The sequence below is a fragment of the Montipora foliosa genome, chromosome 8 (assembly GCF_036669935.1).
Source record: "Montipora foliosa isolate CH-2021 chromosome 8, ASM3666993v2, whole genome shotgun sequence".
NCBI lineage: Eukaryota > Metazoa > Cnidaria > Anthozoa > Scleractinia > Acroporidae > Montipora > Montipora foliosa.
The window spans coordinates 19,903,462-19,927,093 of NC_090876.1; the positions used below are offsets into that span (position 1 = coordinate 19,903,462).

Genomic DNA, 23,632 nt, shown 5'->3' on the forward strand with positions numbered 1-23,632 from the left:
ACTCCGAAAGAAGCCCCGTAAAAAGAGCGGTAGAAAAGCTAAGCAGAGAGAGACCAGGTTTTTGCCATATTTGCATTGAATGTTGGAGTGTTTTGGCAAGTTTCGACGGTGTGATGTTCGTCCACAAGGATCAAGGAAAAATTTTAGTTTAGAACGGACGACTCGTCAATCATAAAATCTGAAGTCAGAAGACAGAGCTTATTCTGCAGAAATAATGACTCAATACTTGTTTGAAGCCATTTCCTTTAACAAACTCCCCTTCTTCTCGAAGGCAACTACCCATAGATAATCGTTCGGCCGAATCTGATCTTCGGTGATGCTGCAACGAGGAACGATTACTACGATCGGATGGCCTTTGATTTCAGTCACCTGTAGACAGAGCTCTCATAAATAATGGTCTTGCCGAATCCAGTTCGTAGCACAGCCATAACATACTTGCCCGATAGCAGAGCTTCGACCGCAAATTCCTGCTCTTTTTTATGTTCAATGTTTCCCATTTGAAGGGTTAAATGATCAAAATCTTCTGCAAAACCATTTCTCGCTTTAATAACATAATCGAAGCACAATCTGACAAGAAGTAATTAACTCGTCAAAAAAATCTGACAGCGGTGCATCACTGTCAACGGACCAATCCGAAATTTCCCGTTGCTGGTGCAACGGGGAATTCTGAACGCGTCGGTTACAGCATCGGGGTGCAGTCCCTTCTTTGTCTCTTCCCAAGCCTCCCTCGGTCTTTTTATTCGACTGCGTGACAAAACACGACTGCCTCAGAAGGGCGACCCGCTCGACTGATTTATGAAGTGTGGTTTCATAGCTCAGTTGTGAGTAGAGCATTGCACCAGTATCGTAGAGGGCATGAGTTCGAATCCCGTTAAAGCCACAGGAATTTTTCAGGTTTCTATAAAGAGACATTCTATCATACTACTTAAGAATACTGGAACAATTTTTCCACCGGCCGCAGCCCATGGTTACGCAGCCACGGGTTATACGGCCACCGTATTATACAGATCGCGCCTCACTTTTCCCAAACAATTTCAAATCGTTTATATAAACTGGTGATGGTTAATACTGATATCTTTCCTTAACGAGATCACCTTGACCATGCCAATGATTTTCTCATGTTTGAATGTCTCTCGACAGGAGCCCGTGAAGTTATAGGAGCGTGTCCGGGCTGAAATTTCGCTCCGCCCACCGGGATGAAATTTTGTTGCGACTACATGATCAACTTCAGCCCGGGCGCCAAACGTAAATTTCCATGAAAAAATTGACTGAGATGCGAAAACGCAATCGATGTGCATGCCCACATTTTTCAGCCCGTTTGCCTGGGCTGAAAATCCTAGCCCGGTTTCATAAAATGTAATCAGGCCCTTACAGACCCAGTTATTTTTCGATTAATTTTTCCGCGAAACCAGACCTTCCAGTTAATCACAGCTGTCTTGCAAGAGGAATTATGTTACTAACAACAACAACAACAACACGTATCCGACTGAAAGTCCTCATTAAGAAAAGCATGCAAGGCAGTTTCTAAAATAGAGTTTAAGAACTTTTCTCGATCTACAGATAGATGTCAGTTTTAAGAAGAAAACACTTTTTTACCGCTTCAAAAATTGGAATTTCTGTGGGCGAAAATCTAAATGGCATGTTTTGCTTAGCTCATTTTGTTCTGGGATAAGTGTGCATTTCCTGTTATCTTGAATTTTGAACAAGTTACATTAGCAGTTTGTTCAGCTGAACTGTTAAACATCTCCCTTGTCAACAAAGCTGGATCAAGTTTTGCTATTAAGATATCGCCTTCTTCAAACTTTTATGAATTTTTCATTTTGATTTTTTTTTTCACTTTGTTTTACTGCCCTAGAGAGAACCTCATCACCAACACGAAAAGAAGAAAGGTCAATTGAAAACTAATTAAGTTCCATAACTTTCTAAATCCAGCCGAGAAAAGGCTTTATGTCCGGTTTTTTTAATTTGATTTTCTCAAAGAAAAGCCAATTCCTTTACGATTTTGTCACTAAAGAGACTTGCAAAAAGTAATTCGACAGTGATTGATTTTATTTTATCAAAGTTTCGAAGTAAGATTTTAATTTCGCCAGGTTTAGGAAAAAAATAGAGTGAACGGAATGAAAACAGATGGAGTTCAGTTCTTGTTTACTGTAAATGGATTTTAATAACTTTGCATAATAATTTTAAACAGTCCGTGAGAACCTCGCACTGTGCTCGCTTTGAGTTTGTCGTTGAAATTTCTCACGGCCTGTTCGATTTATGACACAGATAAAAGCACAGAAAATTAGTTCAAGCCGCATTTCGCCTTTGCACGAACCACGACGTGCTTCGAGAAAGTTTCGATACACGCACGTTTCTTGTAAGTTTCCATCTCTGAAACTGCTTTGGGATGCAAAGGTTTGTATCATACGACAATATGTTTGACTTTCTTGCTAGATTCCAAGTGTGTTGTTTACAGTTATAGCCTTCTCCAAAGATTCGCTTTGACATTAAGTTAGTTAGAGATATTTGGTTCGGTTCGTGAGAGACTCCGGGACAAAAGATACACGAGTCTTCTTTAATCTGACGATTATCTTTCTCTCATACAAGAAACATTTCAATACTCTAGCAGTAACTAAACGAAAGTCTGCCTGCATTTTAACGAAAATCGATGTTAACACATATCGTTACTGCAAATAACTTATTGCAAAACACGAAGAAAATGTTTTGTCAGTGATAGCCTTTTCAATCAAAAAGGTTCAGTATCGCGTCTAAAATTCCCTGTGGCGTCAACCAGCGAACGACTCTACAGAAATTTTAAACGATTTCAGTTTATTAATATCATGCAAACGGTTGATTGAAAAATACTTTTTGCTACCTGAATTCCATGTCATAGCTAGTGTCTCTTAGAGAAATTCCACAGCAATTTTTAATGATTTTCACTGTGAAGCAGTGATAATTAGAAACATTAAAATAATCTTCACTTTCTGAATCTTAAATTAAAAGCTGAAGAAACACTTCGAGTTCCATGATTGAACAAAGGGGTTTTGCTGATATTTAAATGCATCTGGAGTCTTCCCGAGTAATCCGTGAACAGTTTCAACCAGAGAATTTCGCTTTCAAGAAGTTCAGGTTGGTAATACTTGGCAGAAAATCAACCGACCACAAGAAAAAAACGTCGCAACCTCAGGCACTTCTCTGTTAGACTAATGTGATTGAGCAAAGCGGCCGTAATTTCTGGTGGAATAACGCAAAATCAGTAACTAACAGCGATAGAAAGAAAAATAATGTAAATTCCATCTTGTCTTGTCTGTAACCTAGAAAAATTGACCCTTTTAAAAAGTGGACCGATACTTTGATAGAAAAGGCTTGCTTTCCACAATAATCAATACGAACTAATTATTTCCCTTAATAAATGAACTTGCGAAATCATGTCTTTAAAATTCCAGTTTAAAAGTTCTGTTCCCTAGTATCGAATTAAGACTACACATTAAATTCAAATAAAACCTTTGACAGAATTTGGAAAGCGAGAAAAGCTGCTGAATTTTACGGCCAACTAGGATCAAAATCACTAGACTTAAAGGAAAGAAACAAACAGGTTTGAACAAAAATGAATATGGTTGCCGTCGGTCTTTTACTGACTGCGGTACCTTCTACTCACAAGTTAACATTTTTACTATTCTTCAATCAGAAAAAAATCGATCACTGGTTTCTCCTTTTTCTTAGCCACGATGTGTAGCGAGCCAAAGTTTGGCTTAGCAATACGAATCTCTAGCATTTATCTAACTTCGTGATTTATTCAGTCACTTACAAAAATTTGTTGCTACCAAAACCCATCCGATTTTTGGCAACTGGAAAGTTTGTGCTCCGTTCTATATTTTGTTTTTTTTGGCGAACGAAGTACCGTAAGATGTCCAACATGCAGTCAACTTGTTAGCAACCCTTCGCTTGTAACGTTCTAACATAAAAGTGATATTTCGCGGTATTTTATGGCCACTCCAAATCGTTGAAGAAAAATGAAAATACCTCAGAAGAATGAATTACTGTATTCGCATTTTGTTTAATTTTTGTAGGTGAAAATATATGTATATCATGAGTTGGAATCCAGGTAGTTTAATAAGAAGTTAAAAACACTTAACACATCCATCTGTAATTATATAGAATAAATTAATCCCCGAAAAATGCTTTTTTCCCTGACAAAAGAGAGACGAAACGATCAGGTGTTTTTACTTTTAGTAGCATTATAAATTTCTCGTTCTACGTAGGTTGTTTTCTTTTAAAACTCACGTTTCCGCTACCTTAAAAATATAAGAATGACAAAGTTTTAAATTTCTTTTATTTGCTTGGTCTTTTAGAAAAGGACACTCCGATAGTAGCTTCTGTGATACATATAAGAAACACATTTCCGACATGATTTGAATTCTTTTATTGATTTTAAATCTTTTCGTCATTAGCGAAAGACATTCTAAAGGCAGGATGCAAGCTAAGTACTTCATTTCAAAGCTTTGCGATATTATTTTTCTTCCGTCAAGTTTTAATCATTAAACGCAAATATTTCGTGATGTTAATGAGCTTTGCAAAGGACATCCGAGACAAAGGCCATTGGAAGTTTAATTGAAAAACAAATTTACAAGGGAACATCGTTAATTTTAATTTCAGATAGTTAAGAAAGTGTATTTATCCTGGTGTTCGATATTATATCAACAAAGCCACGAATTCATTTTGTGTTTTGAAGTTTAACGTTCAGAGTTCTTTCGAAAAATAAATTGCAAGACGAAAGCTCAAAACCATATGTACAGATAGGGTTAACTGATCTCATACGTATCATTGCAATTGTCACCAATACCTACATTAACCTTTTGATCAAAAGTTACTTTCTCAAAAATCTTGAGGGTATATTTTCACTTATTTAATGAAATGCTGAAACAAGGCATGGTGTTAGATTGTATTCGCTTTTTTTAATGATTTTCCTCATACGGACAAATCTTGCTCTTTTCAGAAATCGATCTTCGATGAAACACGAGTGACTGAAGATTTCTATTAAGTAATTTCCACACGAAGTTGTTATCAGACGTTACTCACAACTAGAACAAAAAAAGGAAATATCGATTTTGGGGACTGACCATGATTTTAAGCAGTGTGAACTCAGAAGGCATATGAAAGTCAAAAGGAGATCAAGAGGCCTTTCGCCTGCGAAAGTATAACCGAATTCCAAAGTGATTTTTGCCTTAAATCATCGTTGCGAAATTGCACGGCATTAAACATTCTTCACTGTGCAGCGGAGCCAGGAATTATCTTGGCCATATGTGATATTCCCACGATAAAGAAAGTTTATGAGCAGCTGCAAAACGCAAACTAAACAAACAATTATCAGTGGAGAATGCATTAATCGAGTTTTAATAATGGATAGATGGTGTCTTTATTTCGTACGAAACATTTCAAACTCATTAGCATATTTTGTCTTTTGTATGCTCGGGATTTCGAGCTTTAACAAAGGGGGGACATGAACTGTCCCAAAGTTTCTGTGCCGCCTAGTTTCCGCCATAATATCGATCAACTGTTTACATGGTGCATAAACAGTGGCGACAAAAAATTCAGTAAAACACGGTGAAATCATGTCGGTCAGTTTCTACCGATCAAATACTTGTTTCTCTAATGGAGAATACGAAAAACACTTGAGAGAACCTCATTCAGGTCAGCTTCGCATCGGTAACATAAGTACCTTGTTTTCTTATAAACCTTAGTTAAAGAGAGATTCGCACCAAGAGGTTTTAGACATCGGAGAAAACTTAAAGTTAGATTGCAAAACTCAAACGTTTTAATAATTAAAAAAACAAGCTTAAGCATCACCATTTTCCTTTTTTTAAGCGATAAGTTTTCATCTTCGCAAATTCTACTTACGATTCGCACTGTTTGGGAATAATTTATGCAGTTTATTGAGTGAATGATCAGAGAGGATCGAGCAATCCTTTTGTAGACTGTTTTTATCACGTTAACTTTATTTATTTTCAAGAAATTGTTTCACAAAGAAAAAATAGAAGAAAATAAAACAATTGCCCTGGACACTTTTTTCTAATAGAACTGCAAACATTATCGCGGCAGTATCATCTATTGTGTTATTCAAATTAAGTCATTTTTCACGGCTCTTAGCGGCAGAGTTTGATACCATCATTGTAACTGCCGTAATTATTTCGCAATTTCTCGCAGAGTTTTAATTATTGGTCTGCGCGAAGTTACATCCGGTTAAAAAAAACAATTGTAATATGCTGTCCACCACAGGAGTTGTCAGATTTTAATGAAGCTCTGTTTTGTTCTATTGTGTGAGGCATACAGCAAAGTGAAGTTGAGTAATAGTGGATTTCTGTCTGTAGCTTACTGAAACACTTGACAAGATTCAAACACCGCGCAATACAGCCTTTGAAAACTTAAGGTTATTCTTCATGAAGTATCGATACTAATTTATTGGGAAAAGAACTCCTGCGCTATCCAAAGAAGACTAGGTTTTCTCAAATCTTGAAAATCTTTTAAGGATACTTGGACGTTCTAACGTCTGTTGTGTCCCCGGATTGGAAAGAAAGGAGTGCACAAAACCTCATTTGAAAGATACGTGATTGCGAATAAAAGTCACCTTTTTTCCTGAACTTCAAATAAAGAATAATTTATATGCATTTAATCGACGAAACAACAGCTTTGAAAAAAAGTTTGCTAAGAAGCACGTGGTATGCAACTCTGAACTCTGTTAACACGGCGAAGTTCAATTAAATTGATTATCGTATCATAAGAACTAACGAATCCCCATTTTCACTTCGTTCTTGAGTTGGCATCACAAGATAAATAATATCTTAGAATTGTTTAAGTTGAAGAACAAACCATGAGACGGAATTACAAGTCAGAGAGTGAAAAAAGCAAGTTTTCGATATGATTTTAACAAAAACGAGCGAAATCCAGCCTCCGTGAAAGCCCTTTTACAAGCCCTTTCACCAAAGACTCTAATCGTTACTCAAATTTGAAAGAAGTGAATATCTTCGAGAAGCACGACTCTGTTCAATACGAGAAATAGTTAAAGTATGACTACAACAGAAATTTAAGGGTTTTTTGGGAAATTCTCGAAAGAATTATTTGAATAGGAACGCCGTGGAATCATTACGTTTTTGTCGCTTGCAAAGTTTCCAACGCCCATTCATTGTCATGCACAAAATCTATCTCAGCAAGATTCAAGGCAAACCGCTGTAGCTCCTTATCACAACATTATCGCGTCTCAACAATCGCAAGTAATTAAATATTCATATTTTACATGGTGTGAGTTATACAATAGTATCATTTGTGCCGAGTTCCGGCAAACCCCTTCAACTTTCAAGATGACAGAGTAAACGTAAAAAGGGACAAGACACAAGGCCGTATTAGAACTCTAATAGCGGATTTCACAACTATTTATTGTTTATTTCCGCTTATTGATATTCCTGTCTCTTTTTGTTCATAACGCATGCGCAAACCTGCAAGATTACACCTTAAGTCATTTGGGCGAGTTTTCGTCTTTTTTCTATCTGGATGTTCTCCGTAATGTGACACAAACGCTTCTCAGCGTCAAAAACCCTCCTTTCAACGCGCTTGCGTTTCTTTTCGCCACTTAATTTGAATAAAAATGAGAAAAAAGAACTCTTTTTTGCATAAATCTTGGGCTTTTTTGTTGACTTTTCAGAGGTCATTAGTCTTGAAGTCCTGGCGTTGGGCGAAACTTGCGGGCTTTAAAATTGTTATATGCAAAATAATCTTATTATGACTTGTTTTATCCCAGTAATAACGCAATTTGCCTGTTTAGATCATTAGCGACCTCAAACGTGTTCTGTGTGTTGTGTTTTCTGCGAAGGTTTAAAAGCTTTTTCAACCCACATCCAAATGTGTTGACATTATTTTAGAACAATACTACTTCCTTTCCATCGTTAATTAATATGTTTCGAATCACCAAGGCTATTTTTTTAAAAAAAATTAAACATTTCGCTACCGTTTCATTCCAGGGGGACGAAGAGGGCTTGTGCCCCGTTAAGGGGGTCGACCAACTTGAGCAGGAATTTCCAGCTAACATCCAGCCTCGAGAAGTCAACCATATATCTCTTATTATTCATTCATGGTTATTTTTAAGCTCAAAAACATCTGCTTCTCCTATTTAAATCTCCACAAACAAAAGAAAAGCTAATTCACTAAACGGCGTGGTTAACACCTTTAATAAAGTTTCGATTCGAGTGCGATCTTCGATTTCGAGCTCCACGGTCGTGGAGTCGGACAATGGGGACAAACTCTGAGCACAGCAACTGATACACTGCCCGATCTACACTTCCTTGCTCAAGTGACTTAAACGTGGGCCAAAAACCGATTGCATGCAGCTAGTGAATACGCAGGGAGACGTTGACAATTGAACAAAGATGTAAACGACTCAAATAATTGATAGCGACTGAGGTTCGCTTAATGCAGGCCGCGCTATACAAAACTCATGTGTCGAAGCTCCACCAATCAGCTCCCGTCTCCAGAGGGTTGACTTCGACCAGTGTGTTAATAAAAAAAGAGCCATTCAGTGCCACGCAGGTTGTCACCAATTGTGTTTATCGTTGAACGTGTGCACTCATAATACCTGTCTAGTTCCTTTTAAATGAGGCTGCTCTTGGAAATAGCTGAATGCAGCTGCCTCTTGTTGTCTGAACAATACTCACGTTGCAGCTGTGGTAGAATATCTTACTCGGTCCCAGCAACGGCAAACAGACGTTTGGTTGAGAGATTTGAACCGACAACGACAAGCAATTACATTGGTCCTTATACAATGAATCCTTGGTGCGAACTCTGTGCACCAATATAGGGCAACCGTATATCCCTGATAAAGGGTAGAACACGTTGGGATGTGGTAGCAAGCACACGTATCAGATCTTGGGGTTGATATTCACTCCATAAGATTACGCATTCGTTGGTCTTTATCACCCGGGGCAATAAATATGACTGCACATCACATTCATCGACCTGCTGTAAGACTTCCAGGGTATAACCTTTGGTCACTTGTCGAACCCATCCCATTTAAGTATGCTTACGAGAGTTAAGCCCCAGAACAAAGCTTACTGTATGTGTTTAGCCTACCCAACAGAGATAGGAGCTTGACTGTTCTCCGACTTCACGCATCACAAATGTCAGTTCAGCCAATGCAAGGGCAGACACGCTTGCACGTGTGTAAAACCCTAACGTCAATCGATAAGATAAGGAACTATGTGGCAAATCCCACGTTTGCTCTTAGGAGACATGACAAATAAAGCTCAATGTTTCGTGGAAAGGTGCCAGGAGGTCTGTCGTGTCCAATAAACCTCCTGGGAAACCAGATCAGAGATACAAGCCTTAGGAGCCTTTAGAAATGTGATAACATTGTTATACTAACAAATGATGGGGTGTATCACACAAGACCCGAACAGAAGTAACCCTCCTTAATCACTCCGTCAAAGATGGGCGACTTGGCTAACGCGGATTTACAGTCCAGTAGCTACAAAAGCAGAAAATACTCGGACGGGAAGGTGCTCAGTCCAGCTTGCTTTAGTTAAATCGTTGACGTTTCATTTGCAGAGAATTTTAAGGGCACAGGAAGTCAAGCGCAATATGCAAATGAAGTCTCTTGTGAAATAAAAAAGAGAACTCGCTTTTGTTATACTTGCCAGTCCAATAAAAGACATCGCAGTATAGCAACCATAAGGAATTTTTTTACTGAACTTATCCCTCAAAGAAATCAAACCACTTTAGATTCCCAGGGATTAAAACACTCGACTAATTAACTTTCAATGGTTTTTAATATACAAACTCTGCGTATGGACATCTTGCAGAACAAAATTACAAAACGAAATATGTACACAAGACTGCCGTCGATGTCCAATTCAACTTCTTTGTGTTCCTAATTCCTTCTTCAACGAAAAATGTGAAGAACCTAAACGTCACTTGAAAAAGAATGACAATTCCTTTTGCGAAGAAATCTCAATTGCGCATTATAATATTATACAATGTTTTCCTCCATCTTTGATAAAAAATAAGTCTACCTCTTTTAAAATACAATTGCAGCTTCCCCTTTTCCTGCCTATACAATATAGTTCGATTTAACAGTATTTTTTCCTTCACAGCGGCGTGGAATACAAGGCCGCATTGTTGTGGATTCTCGGGTCTTCAGGAGTCCAAATTTTCGCTTTCATGATACTTGAAGGCAATTTAGCTTTTTTTGAATCTGTCCATGAGAGGGAATGACCGGTTAAAGGTGGGAGACCGTACTCTTGGGTTCCTGGGTGATAAAACAAAACAAAAAATGAGCAAACATGAAGTTTACGAAAGAAACCAAATGAAATGCAGAGTTAGCTGTTGTTCATTCTCTATTGTGCGTTGTGAAACATATTTGCTTGGGGGAAGATTTCCAAGTTAAGATAACAAGACTTCGCCCTCTGTAGAGTGTAAAATGCTAGGGAAAAATAAAAGAATTAGCAAAACGTCAGTTTGTTTATTGGTCATCAGCCTCAAAATATCGGTGAGAACTTCACAGATGCGATCGATCGACTTGATACAAAAGGGACCCGTGAAGTTTAAAACTTACCGAAGCCGCGATGGCAGATCATGACTTTTCTCGGTTGTTCGGCAGAGGTGGGTTGAAGTGCTTGACTGTGGCTCATATCCGAGCTAATCATCTCAGTCAGAAATCCAATGTAGCCGATTGCCAGCCTCAATGTATCGACTTTGGATAGTCTCTTCTCATAAGGTAAAGTCGGAATATGATGGCGTAGTCCCTCAAATGCTTCGTTTATGCTTTGCATTCGTTTCCTCTCACGTAAATTCGCTGCGTGTCTTTGGGCGATTTGTTGGTTCGGGGATTTCCTTCGTCGTTTGCGTTTCAAATTCTTGTCGAGTTGATCGTCTGGAGTGTAATGAAACTGGGCCGTCATTTGTGGCTGGTTTTCCTTGTATGAAATTGATGAGATTGGACTTTCCATCTGTTAGCGATTAAAATTTTCTTCCGGGAGTCTTGCCTGGTTTTTTTACTCGAGCTAATAACCTTGGAAGCGCATGTATCGAACGACTTTCGCGGCTTATAGCCACTTTTACGCATCAAACCGACCAATCAGAATCCGTAAAGTGAAACCAATTATCTAATGCGTTGTGCTGTCAATGAGCATTGTTCAAAGCATCCTGCAGACTAATATTGAAGTGTGAATTGAGCGTGAAACAATACTTTGTAAAAACTCGTAATACAGCAGAAGAATTTCGTAACGCTCAATTTCAGATTTTCGAAATAATTTTCAAACGGGAATCTGAAATTGGGAGTAAGTGAATACGACCTATGGCTTTCCGTCGCCATTTTGTAGTAGCATTATTTTCTTGATTTAAATTAATCTTCATAATACGAATTTTTTCTTCGTTTTTCCTTTTCTTGCAACTTCTGGTCACTAAATGTCATGATTAGCCGAAGAAAGACTGGCGTCATATATGCTCGCTAAAAGAGAGAGAAAAAAAAAAAATGAAATTGTGGGTTTCGAACTGCAAACAAACTTCTCCAACAATAAATAAGCGAGTAAACAAGTATGAAGGCCCATTTGTACCCAATTGACAAGTGGCAAAAATTTTCGAGAAAAGACACAGCCAACAAAAAGTTTGATTTAAATTAGTGCATAATTTTCTTTGAAGCGGCGCGGGAAATTATTCTGAAGTCATCGCAAACAAGCCAAAAAAGGGCAAATATTGATACGGCTTCTCGAAGTGTAAAGTTTTGTTTTTCTCGCCTTGTTCCTTGTTCGCACATAGAATTCCTTTTCAAAGAACATTACCAGTTCCTTGAAAGGAATCAAACGGAGAAAATTCGACTCACCGACTGTATCACTTTAGCGATTGTATAAATTATAAAATGGTGTATCAATTATTATTTCCTAATAACGCCGTTAGTTAACGCTGTGTTTTTTAACGAATGTAGCGAATTACATTACTTGACCTCAGTATCTAACATATAAAAGTTATTATTTTCAAGAAGAAGCTCAACTTTGGCAATTTATATGCTTTTTCTCGTTTCGAGATGACTCCTTGAACTAAAAGACAGCGCTATGCGAGCCAAACAATGCAAATAAAGAATAATAAACTGAGAGTTATCGTTGCATTGTGTAAGGATAGTGGAGAAAACGAATTTAATGAGAATATACCACTATTTAATGTAGTGTGTCACGTCTATTGTGATGGTGAGGTGTTTTTAATTGCCGAGTAATCAGAACTTAAATATTGAAAAAAGATCGACGTGAAATTCGATGCAAAACTTGAACCTCTCATTATCTGAGTCTTCTTACTCTGGCATTCAGTACAGGCCAACTCTCTTTGGCCAACATGAATCTCAAAATTCATTATATTATACTTGTCTTTGATCGTGAAGTTCCTTGTTGTCAAAAATTCTCGCTGTAATAACAGATGTTACATTGTGTAGCGTTATCTTTGTAGATGTACGACATTCATGTATAGTACAAGCCTTTTAAGAGAAGCGATTGTTGATTAGCATGCGACTTCGATATTCTTTTTTATTTTGTAATTTGCAACGAAAAAACGTCCATAAAATGATCCACATATTTTTTCCTGTGAATTGACAGAAAGAAAACTTCTGACGCAATTCAACTGATTGACACGAAAGTGACTTTTTGATCGTTTTCCCGTGTCACGTGGTCTAAAGAAACCGCCAATAAAATGAAGACAGTCTCGCATTTAACAGAGATTTCTATTTTTTAAATTCAAATCATAAAAAAAGCAGCATGCTAAAACTGCACGTGTTAAGTTGATTCTCTTTAGCTTTTTGGCAACTCGAGAGCATTTCATTTGTTACACTTGTTTTGTTTAATCTTGTCTTTCAAGTTGTAAATAAAAACTATTTTGTTCATTATTTCTAAGACGTTGGCAGATGGCGAAACGACAAGAACTGTAAAAGGATCCCGTTGATATATTTCGCAAAAAACGCATTAAGTTACGCAAAGTAATGATTCTCTCCGGCATAGAAAACTGACAAGACGATTCATGAAATTTCCACGTGCCAAGTGCAACAAAAGTTGTATTCGGTTGATACGAAATTAAGTACGTGGAAATTGTAACTCGCTATTGAAATTAAAAGTGGAATTAAGCCAACGCGTCGTTAATTCTGCTTCCGCCATTAGACCGTTGAGTACATTTCTATTTCCTTTTCGCTTGATACAAAAGACAATCGAAGTTAATGCAAATCTCGGACCCGGTACAGACTTAATGCGCCCTGAACTACTTTCAAATTTTCCTTCAATAGGGTACTTAAAAATTGAGCTTGTTTACTCACCGCTCGATCGACATAATGCGAATAAGCAAGCACTGGTACAAAAAAATTCAGCAGAGCAGCATACCAAGACTATAAACTACGACAATTCTGTCCACGAAAAAAGACGATTACTAGAGAGTTGAAACATCAATTTGCGCAAACTAGTATTTGACGGTATAAGTTTCGGGTGTTAAAGAAGCAATTGTCAGCATGTTTAAGGAAAATAAGTGACTTCGCAGCTCTTTGAAAAGAAAGGAGTTCTTTACCACGTAAGGAAGTCCATTTGAATCGATGAGCAGTCGAGATTGAAAAAAAAAAGTAGAAATGATATGATTATACGTTTGTTTCATAATAATATATAAAATAATATAGATTATAAATTGATATGGAAAAAGGGAAAGAATAAAATAAATCTCACTACAAGCAAAACCACTGGCTCCAAATCGAACAATATGCTCGATTCAACTCAGTCCCTGTGTTTTATTACTTAACAAACGTTGAAGAAAATCAGTCTTTTCTTTTTACGAAGGTACCGAGTAAATAACGTCAATTGTCATTCAATTCATTTCAGTTTTTGTATAATATAATCCAGCGCTAAACACAGAGAAATCGAAATTTTCATCATGACATTTTTCAGTCCTTTTCAAATAAATTAGTATCACAAGATAACCTAACAGCTTGCAAGAATGCTATATAACCTTTTGACACAAACGTGAAATGATAGGTTAAAGTAAATTATAAAGTTCCTAACAATAATATTAATATTCTTTACATGGAGCACACAACAAAATATGATGTCTGAAATTTCTAGCCCAATAATAATAATAATAATAATAATAATAATAATAATAATAATAATAATTATAATTATTATTATTATTATTATTATGATGCTGATTTTTTCTTTGATGTCATGGAAAACCATCAAACTGTGTACACTATTCTTTCTCCTTTCCGATGTGAGAACTAGAAAAGAGTACTTTACCAATATTATGAGATAATATCCAAATAACTTATCTATTAATTAGTGACTAGAAAATGCGAAAAAATCAGCCAGCTTTCAACGTTATTAGAAAAATTCACTTGTGAAAGGTCAACTATAGATATATTGAATACTTATCCAGGAAAATTCATAGCTGGCAGAGCTCATTCGTACCTCAGAACCTCGAACGCCGACTGCGTCGAGGCAAATATGAAAAAAGTCGAAAATATATTGGATGCTATGAATCTCAAAAAAAAAAAAAAAATTTTAAAGAGGTAAAATGGATATCACCTTTTGTAATGGTAACGAAAACATTGCAAAAACCGAAATAACACCTGATGGCTTTCAAATGGGGCATTTAACGGCACACTGTGTATCATATACTCAAAGTCCTAAGACAACTTTTAAGCTGTGTCCAATATTTCCTTGGGTAAAAAGGTCTAAAAATACGGGAAACTAGTAAAAGGCTACCAATGAAAGCTTCACAGAAAATAACCTTAGCCATAACCAATTGGCGAATAGACAGATCGCGAGTACAAAAATCGCAACTCAAAGATCAATTTCGCTGACGAGACTGTCGAGGTCGGTTTTCTCGATTCCGTCTAAGACTTTACTGGACAACAAATTCAACCTGCATGTAACAGACATAAGTTGAGGTCAAGAGCAATGTGAAAGTGACGTTTCGTTGTTGAGGACACAAATTACTATATAGACTGTAGACTTTATTGGTTACGTCGCAAGCATAATACGCATGAACAAACATTAGAAAGTTATTTGTTATTCTGCCCCTTCTTAATGGTTGCAGTTTTCTTTTTCTACTACACCGTGACCGACCGAGTCGTGCCGAGAAAGTCGAAACGTCCTCGCTCGAAGCTAACTGCGACTTCCTTTGCTTCTTTTGTTTAAAAAGCGGCCTTACAAAAATGCGTGTACGATAGCCACACCCTTTATTTTAGGATCTTATCTCCCACAAGACTGGAAAGAAATAATTGTGCTAAATCGCGTTTTCCCAAAAAATGCTTTAAAATGGCTTTCGTTGTCACTTAATACATCGAACACGTTTTGTGTCTAGATGCAACACAGCCTTCTGAAATGAAAGATAAAACGAAATAATTCGGCTACAATTTGATCGGAGAGCGAAACCACAAATTTATACTTAGACGTGTAATGCTATAACTCAGCAGTAATTGCATTTTCAAAGTGAGAAAACATCTGATTTTTTCCACTGAACCATTAGTTATTTTTTTTAAAACTGATAGTTTAAATCAGTTTACACTAATTGATATTACAATCAGCCAAGAAGCGAGCCGACATTCTCAGATTTAAACCACACGAGTGTTTGCGGTTTCCAAATTAACAAGAAGGTCTTCTTCGGCAAACTTTACTTCTACTAACATGAGTACAATGCCCATATTATATTAATGCTATTCACAGCTTTTTATTCTTGAATACAAAGGGCAACCGACAAGTAATTCCCGTAAAAATCTTTTGAAAAGGCTGAGCGCACTCAAGATTTGCAAAGTTAAATTCGATTGAAATGCCATATGGATTCTTCTGAACTGTGCATAGTTTAATTGATTTGATTTTCGAAAGCTAAATATGCCCATATTGGCTCTGGGCTTCCAGTTACTAAAATTTCTCTTACTTAGAAACCGAACAAAAACTATTTACCTAGTAGCTTTCCCAAAATACTTACAGTTTGAAACATTGCTTAAAATCCACAACGCAGGTGTGAAAGCCACTTTATTTACCAATTCCCCTTACAAGCTCGGTTTCGTGGGTAAAGGCTACACTTTATCAACCGAGTAGTAAGATTTGTTTGGAAAACTCAAAGAACTTGCCCTTTAAAACCCGGACCACATGGATAGCGAGCAAACTTTGTCAACAGAGTGAGTGACTACTGACATCCATTACGCGCAATTGTTTTGAATAAGTTACTATTCAGACATCTTTTGTTAAAAAAAGGCAGAAAGACAGAAACGAATGTGGTCTGGCAATTTTGTGCGAAGCAAATTAAAGTACTAGTGTCGGTTAACTGACAGAATAAAGAAACGCAACCAATAATCAATGAATTGATTATAGAGGTTCATGAATTGCCTTGAATGAATGATCGCCTAAGCTCAAAATCGTCTTTGTCTGTCACGTGGCGGAGATCTCATCAACAGAGGAATTTTAAATCTTCTTTATTATTTTTAAACCAATAATAATTATTAAAGTGAAGATGCACAAAATCTGTTCCGCATACCGTCATACGATCCCTGTAAATGAGTTTGTTGCTGTTCCAGTTTTTTTCGATCCCACTTGCTTCAGTACGAACGATGTAAGTTCCGAGGCCTTTATTCAAGTTTTCGTTTCTTCAACTTACAAGATTATGAATGGACCGGCTTTCATAGAAAGGAAGAAAGGGAAATTTCGGTGCTATATTCTCGAGTGTTAATAAACTAGTTGGTCATTTTACGTTGCTGATTTGCCAAAGGCGGCATGGAAATGCACACGTGTAGCGGAAAAATCGCTTCGCGCAATTCGCTCATCACATCTTATTGTTTGAGGGCAATTCTATCGGAGATCGGCAAACCCCTCATTACAGTGATTAACAAAACGCATTTTACAAGTGAAACAAAAGAATACAAGATGACTAAAGAGAAGCCCGCTTTTTTAAATTGGAAAACATTCGAAAAGGTTTGAATCAAAGTGAAACAGTGACAACGAGTATCCTTTTCACTGAATGAACATAACATGAGCGGGAAAATCGGGAATATAAGGGTGAGAGGTTTCGAGCTAGAAATCGTAATGGAAATTATAGGCATTTTCCCGTTCGATTGCAATCTGCTTGACGCTTCCACATTTTGTATTGTTGATATCTTAACCTTTTAGGCAATGCTCTCCAAATTCAGGTGACAAATCAACATGTACTCCTCTGGTTTGCCGTCCGACACTTTGAGATAGAAAAACAGTTTGATTAATTAAAAGGTGATGCGAAGCAAGAAAGATACCACTCCAGCCTCGCGTAAAAAAAGACGTTCCTTGCTGGATTTAGTTTCGCGTCAACTGCAAGCTGAAAGTCGCTTCAGGCTGAATTTTCTATTTAAGCAAATTTCTTGCCTCTTCAAGCAAGTTTTTAAAAAACGAGATATGACCCAAAATAGACAACTTCTCTGCGATTATATTGGCAAGGAATAACCCTTCCTTTTCTACACCCAGAGGATCCGAACCCGATCTCTTTAATAACATCAATGAACAACGGTGTACGAGGACTTGGCAGCATGGGTGAGTTTGCTGACCGTAGTTCGGCTCTCTGCTCCAAGAGTTTTTCCTCCGGATATCGTCCAATTTTCCTTTCACGTTAGTCTCCCAAGGGAATGAGTCGAACCCGGCATTTTTATTCTGCTGTCACAGCTTTCAAGAAACTTAAAGGGCGTATTAAATGCGATTTACTTGCTAGAAGCATTGGGCCTACCTGTCTACAAAATTTTTCTTGTACTAGTGTCAGGTCGTTCAATTTGACTTCAGGTTATTTAAGTTGATCACCACTATGGTTTCGTTAGAAGATGAATGGACAAATAACCATAGCAGTTATCGAAATCTTTAACAATATACAAAAGAAAGATGACACCAAATGTTAACATGAAGTAACTTTCGTCCTAAAAATTCTAATTGAACATTTGTAGGTCAAAAATTAAACATATTTTAGCTTAAAGAAATTCACCTATATATGACTTCGGACATATTCAGTGCAAAGAGTAATATGCATTTTTTACACGGAAGTTGTTATAACAATTTCAATGTATGGAACAGATTTTAAGATCATGGTGAAGTAAAATGATGCGAGGATCAATCATGCAAGAAAATTCCAAGTTATGTCGTCAACAGAAACTACTGAAGAAAATTTCTCTGAAAATCTGTATCTTTCTCGGCTTGGCATTGATACTTTTACGAATGGCTAACTGAGGTTTTTTTGAGAGGGGAGCAGAAAGAACACATTGCACGTGTTGTGCTTAATCAAGAGACTTATTTTCTATCCTTGGTTTTCCTCCGCTCTCCCCATAACATATCAACGATACTGAACCGTGGGAGAGAAAGCAAATTTTGCTTGCCGTGGGAAAGACAAGCCACCTCCTTTTGAAACCAAGGTATCATGAGAGGCTGCTCAATGGGTGGTAGCCGACTTCTGAAGCGCACGATAACCCTAACTACATGTTTAAAAACTAGCTCAAAGTGAAATCAGTTCAAATGATAGTAAGAAAAATCGTCCTAGCACACATGAAATATTGAACAAAAAATGCTCGTGTGCAAAGAAACTCGATATGATTTCTCTCTTTTCGTGCGGTGCGATCAAGCTTTAGGCGATGATTTAAAATTTCGTAATGTAGACGCGGAGCTTTTGTTTCATTTACAATGTATAGTTTCCAGGTTCGAAGCTCGGAATGTTTGGACAGATGTGTTGCTTTTTTTAACCTCGCATACTCGAAAGACAATAGCCGAACGCCTTTTTCGGTTAATTCTTAGCTGTAGAGGTAATTTCCCACCGTGCCCTTTTCATCATGGAAGTGCTAATAACCGAATCACCGACAACGAATTGTTCCCTTGGAAACCAGTGGCGTTCTTTCTCGCTTGTATCGCAATATTATATTCGTTTCGCATTCGTGGAATCTTCCAACAACATAAAAACTAGTTTGCCGTTAATTGAGCTGTTCGCCAAGTCTGTCTAGAAATTTGTGAAAGAGAAATAAACTTCCAGCTTAATTTTGCCATCGTCATATAAATCAAGGCATGTTACGAATTCATTTATTATTTAAGGTGGACTGTTAAACTTATGATCTTCTCATATAGCGCCAAATAATTTTCTTTACGGGTTGTCCATGTAGCACGCAAATCACTGTAAAAGTCGCGAGAATAATGCAGAAGAATTGTGAACTACGGTCAATACCCTGCATGGATATCGCACGGGTTCACTTCGTCAAGAGACTTATTCCGGCTCCTCATTCTCTACAATAAATTGAGGTATTCTTTTGCTTCAAGGCAAAATAAAATTAAAAAAATTAAAATACCTGCAAAAGTCTGACGATTTTTGTTGTTAACCATAAACAAAAGTCCATCATGATTCGTCACCTTTTACTTATTCTTTAACAACAAAAAGGTTCGCTGACGTTTGGAAACCGCAGAACCACAGAATATGTTATGACTGATCCCAAAGCACGATATCCTTCGACATAAATCAAAAACAAAAAACGTTCCTGAAAATCACAGTTCTGTGTGGAACAAAATAAACGGTGCAATAATTTTAAAATTATCTTGACCCCTGTCAAATGAATTGACCTTAAAACGATGCTATCAGTAAAAGCGACCTAAAATTTCGTCCTGGATTCGTTCCTTGTGTAAAATAGGTTCCAAGGCTGGTTGGATTTCCCAGAAACTACATTTTACAAAACAGCGCCAATAGTTTAATATCTCACCAGGTAGGGAAAAGAGAATGAAAAACCCAGAACATGAGTTAAGTAACTATGTATCGGCAACGAAACGTAATCTGCATAACAATTACAGAATAACAACTTTAGGATATAGTTCCGCGTGGCTTGTGTTTGCGGATAATAGCTCAACTGTGGCCAACACTGTTTTGAAGAGATAACTCCTGAAAATAAAAACAATGTCGGGCATAAAAAGCTTGGCTGAATGACTCAAATCCTCTCGTGTTTTAACCATGAAGATCCTAAAACGAACACTATTTCCGAGTCTATCCCGACCCATTTTGAATTTAACCAATTCATATTTTTTAACCGTCAATTGTGGTTTTATTTTCCTCGTTTTTGTTAGTAAAAAAATCAAGGAACGAAACAATGGAAATAGTTCCACTAATACTTCAACGATCCCTTTCAAGATACGACAATTAGAATTTCGAACAACTGTTACAAAGTGCAGGTTCAATTCATTAAAAAATCCACCTTCTCGCAACTCCCATTTCAGCATTTGACAAGATGCATCTGTTCATCTATCTCTCCATCCATGAAGTTAGCTGAAGCACCGGACGAAACTTTTTCACAAGATTAAAAGGCCTTACGCATCTAAAAGGATAAGAATAATCTATTCCCTTTTTTACCACTTTAAATCCTTTGAATGTTTCAGCAGCAAAATACTATCTGAAAGCCAAGTGGACGCTGCTGGTGCATATTAGAAAATGGCGTGTACAAACCTTCCCGAAAGCAATACGTAACAGACAACCAGTGACACCAATCCCATAGTCACAAAGCCTTCTTCGTCAAAAAAATTGCTCTGCAGCTCCAAATAGAAGATGGCCAAGTTTAAGTCGGACCAAACACATAGACAGATTTATCGAGGCTTGATGGCACTCTGTTTGCTCTTTGTCCATACCTGTCGAGTGTGTCGTGGTATCTCTTCTCTTGTCTGCTGAAGCACAACGAAGTCTTCAAGAACAGCACTGAATGCTGCTATCCTGACTGTCCATTGAGTAGGGTACAGTGGTTAAACCGTTACCCCTCTTTTAATACTTCTCTAAATTTTGCGCAAGTGTACATCTCTTCGACGACAACTTGACCAGCCTGACGATTTCTTGTACTAACTCGAGGACCTCTGTTAAACTTCTGTACTTTCTGCCAGCCTCTTGCAAAACCAACTGGAGGCAATGTGTTAGACAGTGAAAAGGAATCGCCGATGGTAATTCCGCTTGAATTTGAACGACCACCCCATTTCTTACGCCTTCCATATTTGCTGCTCCATCATATGCCTGACTGCGACACATGGCAAGTGGGAGGGTTGCAGGAGTGATCCTCGCAATTATCTGGACAATTTAAGCAATTGTCTCTTAAAGACTCCTACATAATGCAGGCATCTTCCAGCTTCAATGGAGTCCATGACCTCTGCGATGCCGGTGCGCATGCAATGCTCTGCCAACTGAGCTATGAAACCGCTCAGTCAGTTGGGAGCAGGTCAATTTGTTGAGTTCATTCATTCGCGTGAAAGGACTCGATGAACGAAAGAGATTTATATTTGAAGTGCGGGTTATAGACGAGGGATAAAAGTGACCCTCGCACTTATCGGCAAATTGTCTCTTTCATTCATCAGTGCTTTTACTGGAACGAATGAGCCAAACAAATTGACCTGCTCCCAACTGAGTGGCTTCATAGCCCGGTACGAGGCTCAGTTGGCAGAGCGTTGCACCCGCATCGCAGAGGTCATGGGTTCAAATCCCGTTGATGCAGCCTAAAGTGTTCAGGTGTCTGTGACTGTGACAGACAATTGCTTAAATTGTCCAGATAAGTGCGACAATCACTTCTATCCTTCGTCTATAACCCGCAACGGCTTCAAATACAGAGTTTACCAGAGTGTTGGTAAACGTGTTGGGCAGCTGCACAAGGCCAATTGGTCCTTCCGACATGGTACTACTCACTGCGATCCATCTTATACAATTTACACAATGTTGAATTGCTGCTTGTTACTGACATCTGTGGCTTCATCTGCTATAATTCCATACCGTGATGAGTTAGGAGATTTCATCTTTTCAAGGATCTGCCCTAGTACCTCTTGTACCGAAATTATGTTTATGAGCGCACACCACGCTTGCATGGTTTCGCTGTCTTAAGCTTCCGTCCGTAATTTCAAAAGCTGACTTAAGTTTCCCTCGTCCTCTGTGTGGTCCCTAATTGTTAGACCCTGACTTAGCAAAAAGCGTAATGATGTAATCTGTTTCAGAAGACCCGCTCGTCTACTGGTTTGTAGTTGAGATGAAATCATGACATGGGCCCTCTTTTTGTTCTTGCTGGACAGCTTCATTACCATCGGATTCTCAGTGCTGGTTAATTTGAACTTCTCCAACGACTTCTTGCAGTTGTTGGAGTCAGATGTGGTAAAAGCTACATCTGCATACTTGCTAAAACTGAGGAGACCTTGTATAATATATAGATTTAGCCTACTTTAATGGCGAAGCCGCCGTGTTATTACGCTTTTGGAAGATGGGTTACCACACATGACTGGTTCACCGATTTCGGCCTCAGTCCGTCCTTTGACGATCTAGCGTCCTCGTTTACTACCCAACTAATTGATGCCATTAACCGGATCTTCCTTGTAAAGACCATCAAGCTGCATGCAACAGACAAGCCATGGATAACACCTGAACTCAAGCTTATGATTAAAGACCGACAGAAAGCATTTCACAGCGGCAACATCCCAGCCTGGGATTCTTTGAAATACAAAGTCCAACAAGAAGTAGCGAAGAGGAAAAAGTCTTTGTACAAGAACAAAGTACAGCACCTAAAGAATGACGACTGCCGTAAGTGGTGGAACATTATTAATAAAATGTCTGGCAGATCTGTAAAGCCCTCCTTTTTCTCACTTGAACGAGATGGACAAACCATGTGTCAACAAGAACTTAGTAATAGTTTAAATCAGTTTTACGTTTCAGTTAATGCGGACATCCCTCCACTCGACAATAATATACCGCTACCAGCTTTTCTCCCTGCTGAGGCAGGTGTGTTAACTGTGCAGCCCCACGAAGTTTGTAAGAAGCTGCTCGCCATCAAACCGTCAAAGGCTCACGCTCCGGACAACGTACCGTGTCGCATTGTTAAAGAGTTCGCATATGAACTGGCTGAACCTATCACCACTATCTTCAATACATCACTCCGAGCTGGTATTGTACCAGTAGTCTGGAAAGAATCTAATATAATACCCATACCAAAAATACAATCACCTATGGATGAGGGCGACTTCAGACCTATTTCGTTGACTCCCTGTCTGTCCAAAGTTCTTGAGGATTTCGTAGTCACATGGTTAATTGACGATGTCAAGGACAAAATCGACACAAATCAGTTCGGATGTCTGAAGGGAACTTCAACAACGTATTGTTTACCTGATATAATTCACACCTGGCTTACGTATCTCGATCCACCCGGACGACATCTCCGCCTTTGCTTTCTTGACTTCTCTAAAGCTTTCGATCGTACTGGGTACAACGCACTAATAGAAAAGCTTCTGGACTTAGGCGTTCGCACATCTTTAATACCGTGGATTATAAGCTTTCTGTCTAACCGTCGACAACGCGTTAAGTCAGCTGGCTCGATCTCTGACTGGCTCCCGATAAATGCCGGCATTCCCCAGGGAACAAAACTTGGCCCGATATTGTTTTTGGTAATGATCAACAACTTGAGTATCTCAGATCCCGAATCCGTACTTGGAAGTCTGTTGATGATGTATCGTTGTCCGAAAGGCTTGTAAGGAACAGCAATTCAACCATCCAAACCAGTCTCAATACCGTCGTCTCTTGGAGCTTCAGTAACTGGTTGAAACTCAACGCTAAAAAGTGCAAAGAAATGCGGATTTGCTTCCTAAAGGATCCCATAGAATTCCCT

General features: G+C 38.2%; 1 protein-coding gene and 1 long non-coding RNA gene across 2 annotated transcripts; one reads left to right on the top strand and one right to left on the bottom strand.

Annotated features, from left to right (window-relative positions):
• Positions 1–2,201: 2,201 nt before the first annotated feature.
• On the top strand, positions 2,202–9,693 carry LOC138012883 (uncharacterized). The gene is made up of 2 exons (XR_011125093.1): positions 2,202–2,397; positions 7,995–9,693. It is a non-coding gene; the product is annotated as an uncharacterized lncRNA (long non-coding RNA).
• Positions 9,694–9,845: 152 nt separating this feature from the next.
• Positions 9,846–11,077, bottom strand: LOC138012882 (pancreas transcription factor 1 subunit alpha-like). Its single transcript, XM_068859818.1, has 2 exons — positions 10,580–11,077; positions 9,846–10,273 (listed from the first exon to the last, which is right to left on the bottom strand). Exons 1-2 carry the CDS (start codon positions 10,971–10,973, stop codon positions 10,113–10,115), a joined length of 555 nt encoding a protein of 184 aa, XP_068715919.1. The 5' UTR covers positions 10,974–11,077; the 3' UTR covers positions 9,846–10,112.
• Positions 11,078–23,632: the final 12,555 nt, after the last annotated feature.

Excerpts from the sequence above, each read along its gene's own strand:
- LOC138012882 (XM_068859818.1), bottom strand. The coding sequence starts at position 10,973 with ATGGAAAGTCCAATCTCATCAATTTCATACAAGGAAAACCAGCCACAA. Across the intron at positions 10,274-10,579 it reads GATCTGCCATCGCGGCTTCG|GAACCCAAGAGTACGGTCTC; the intron begins GTAAGTTTTAAA and ends TTTATCACCCAG.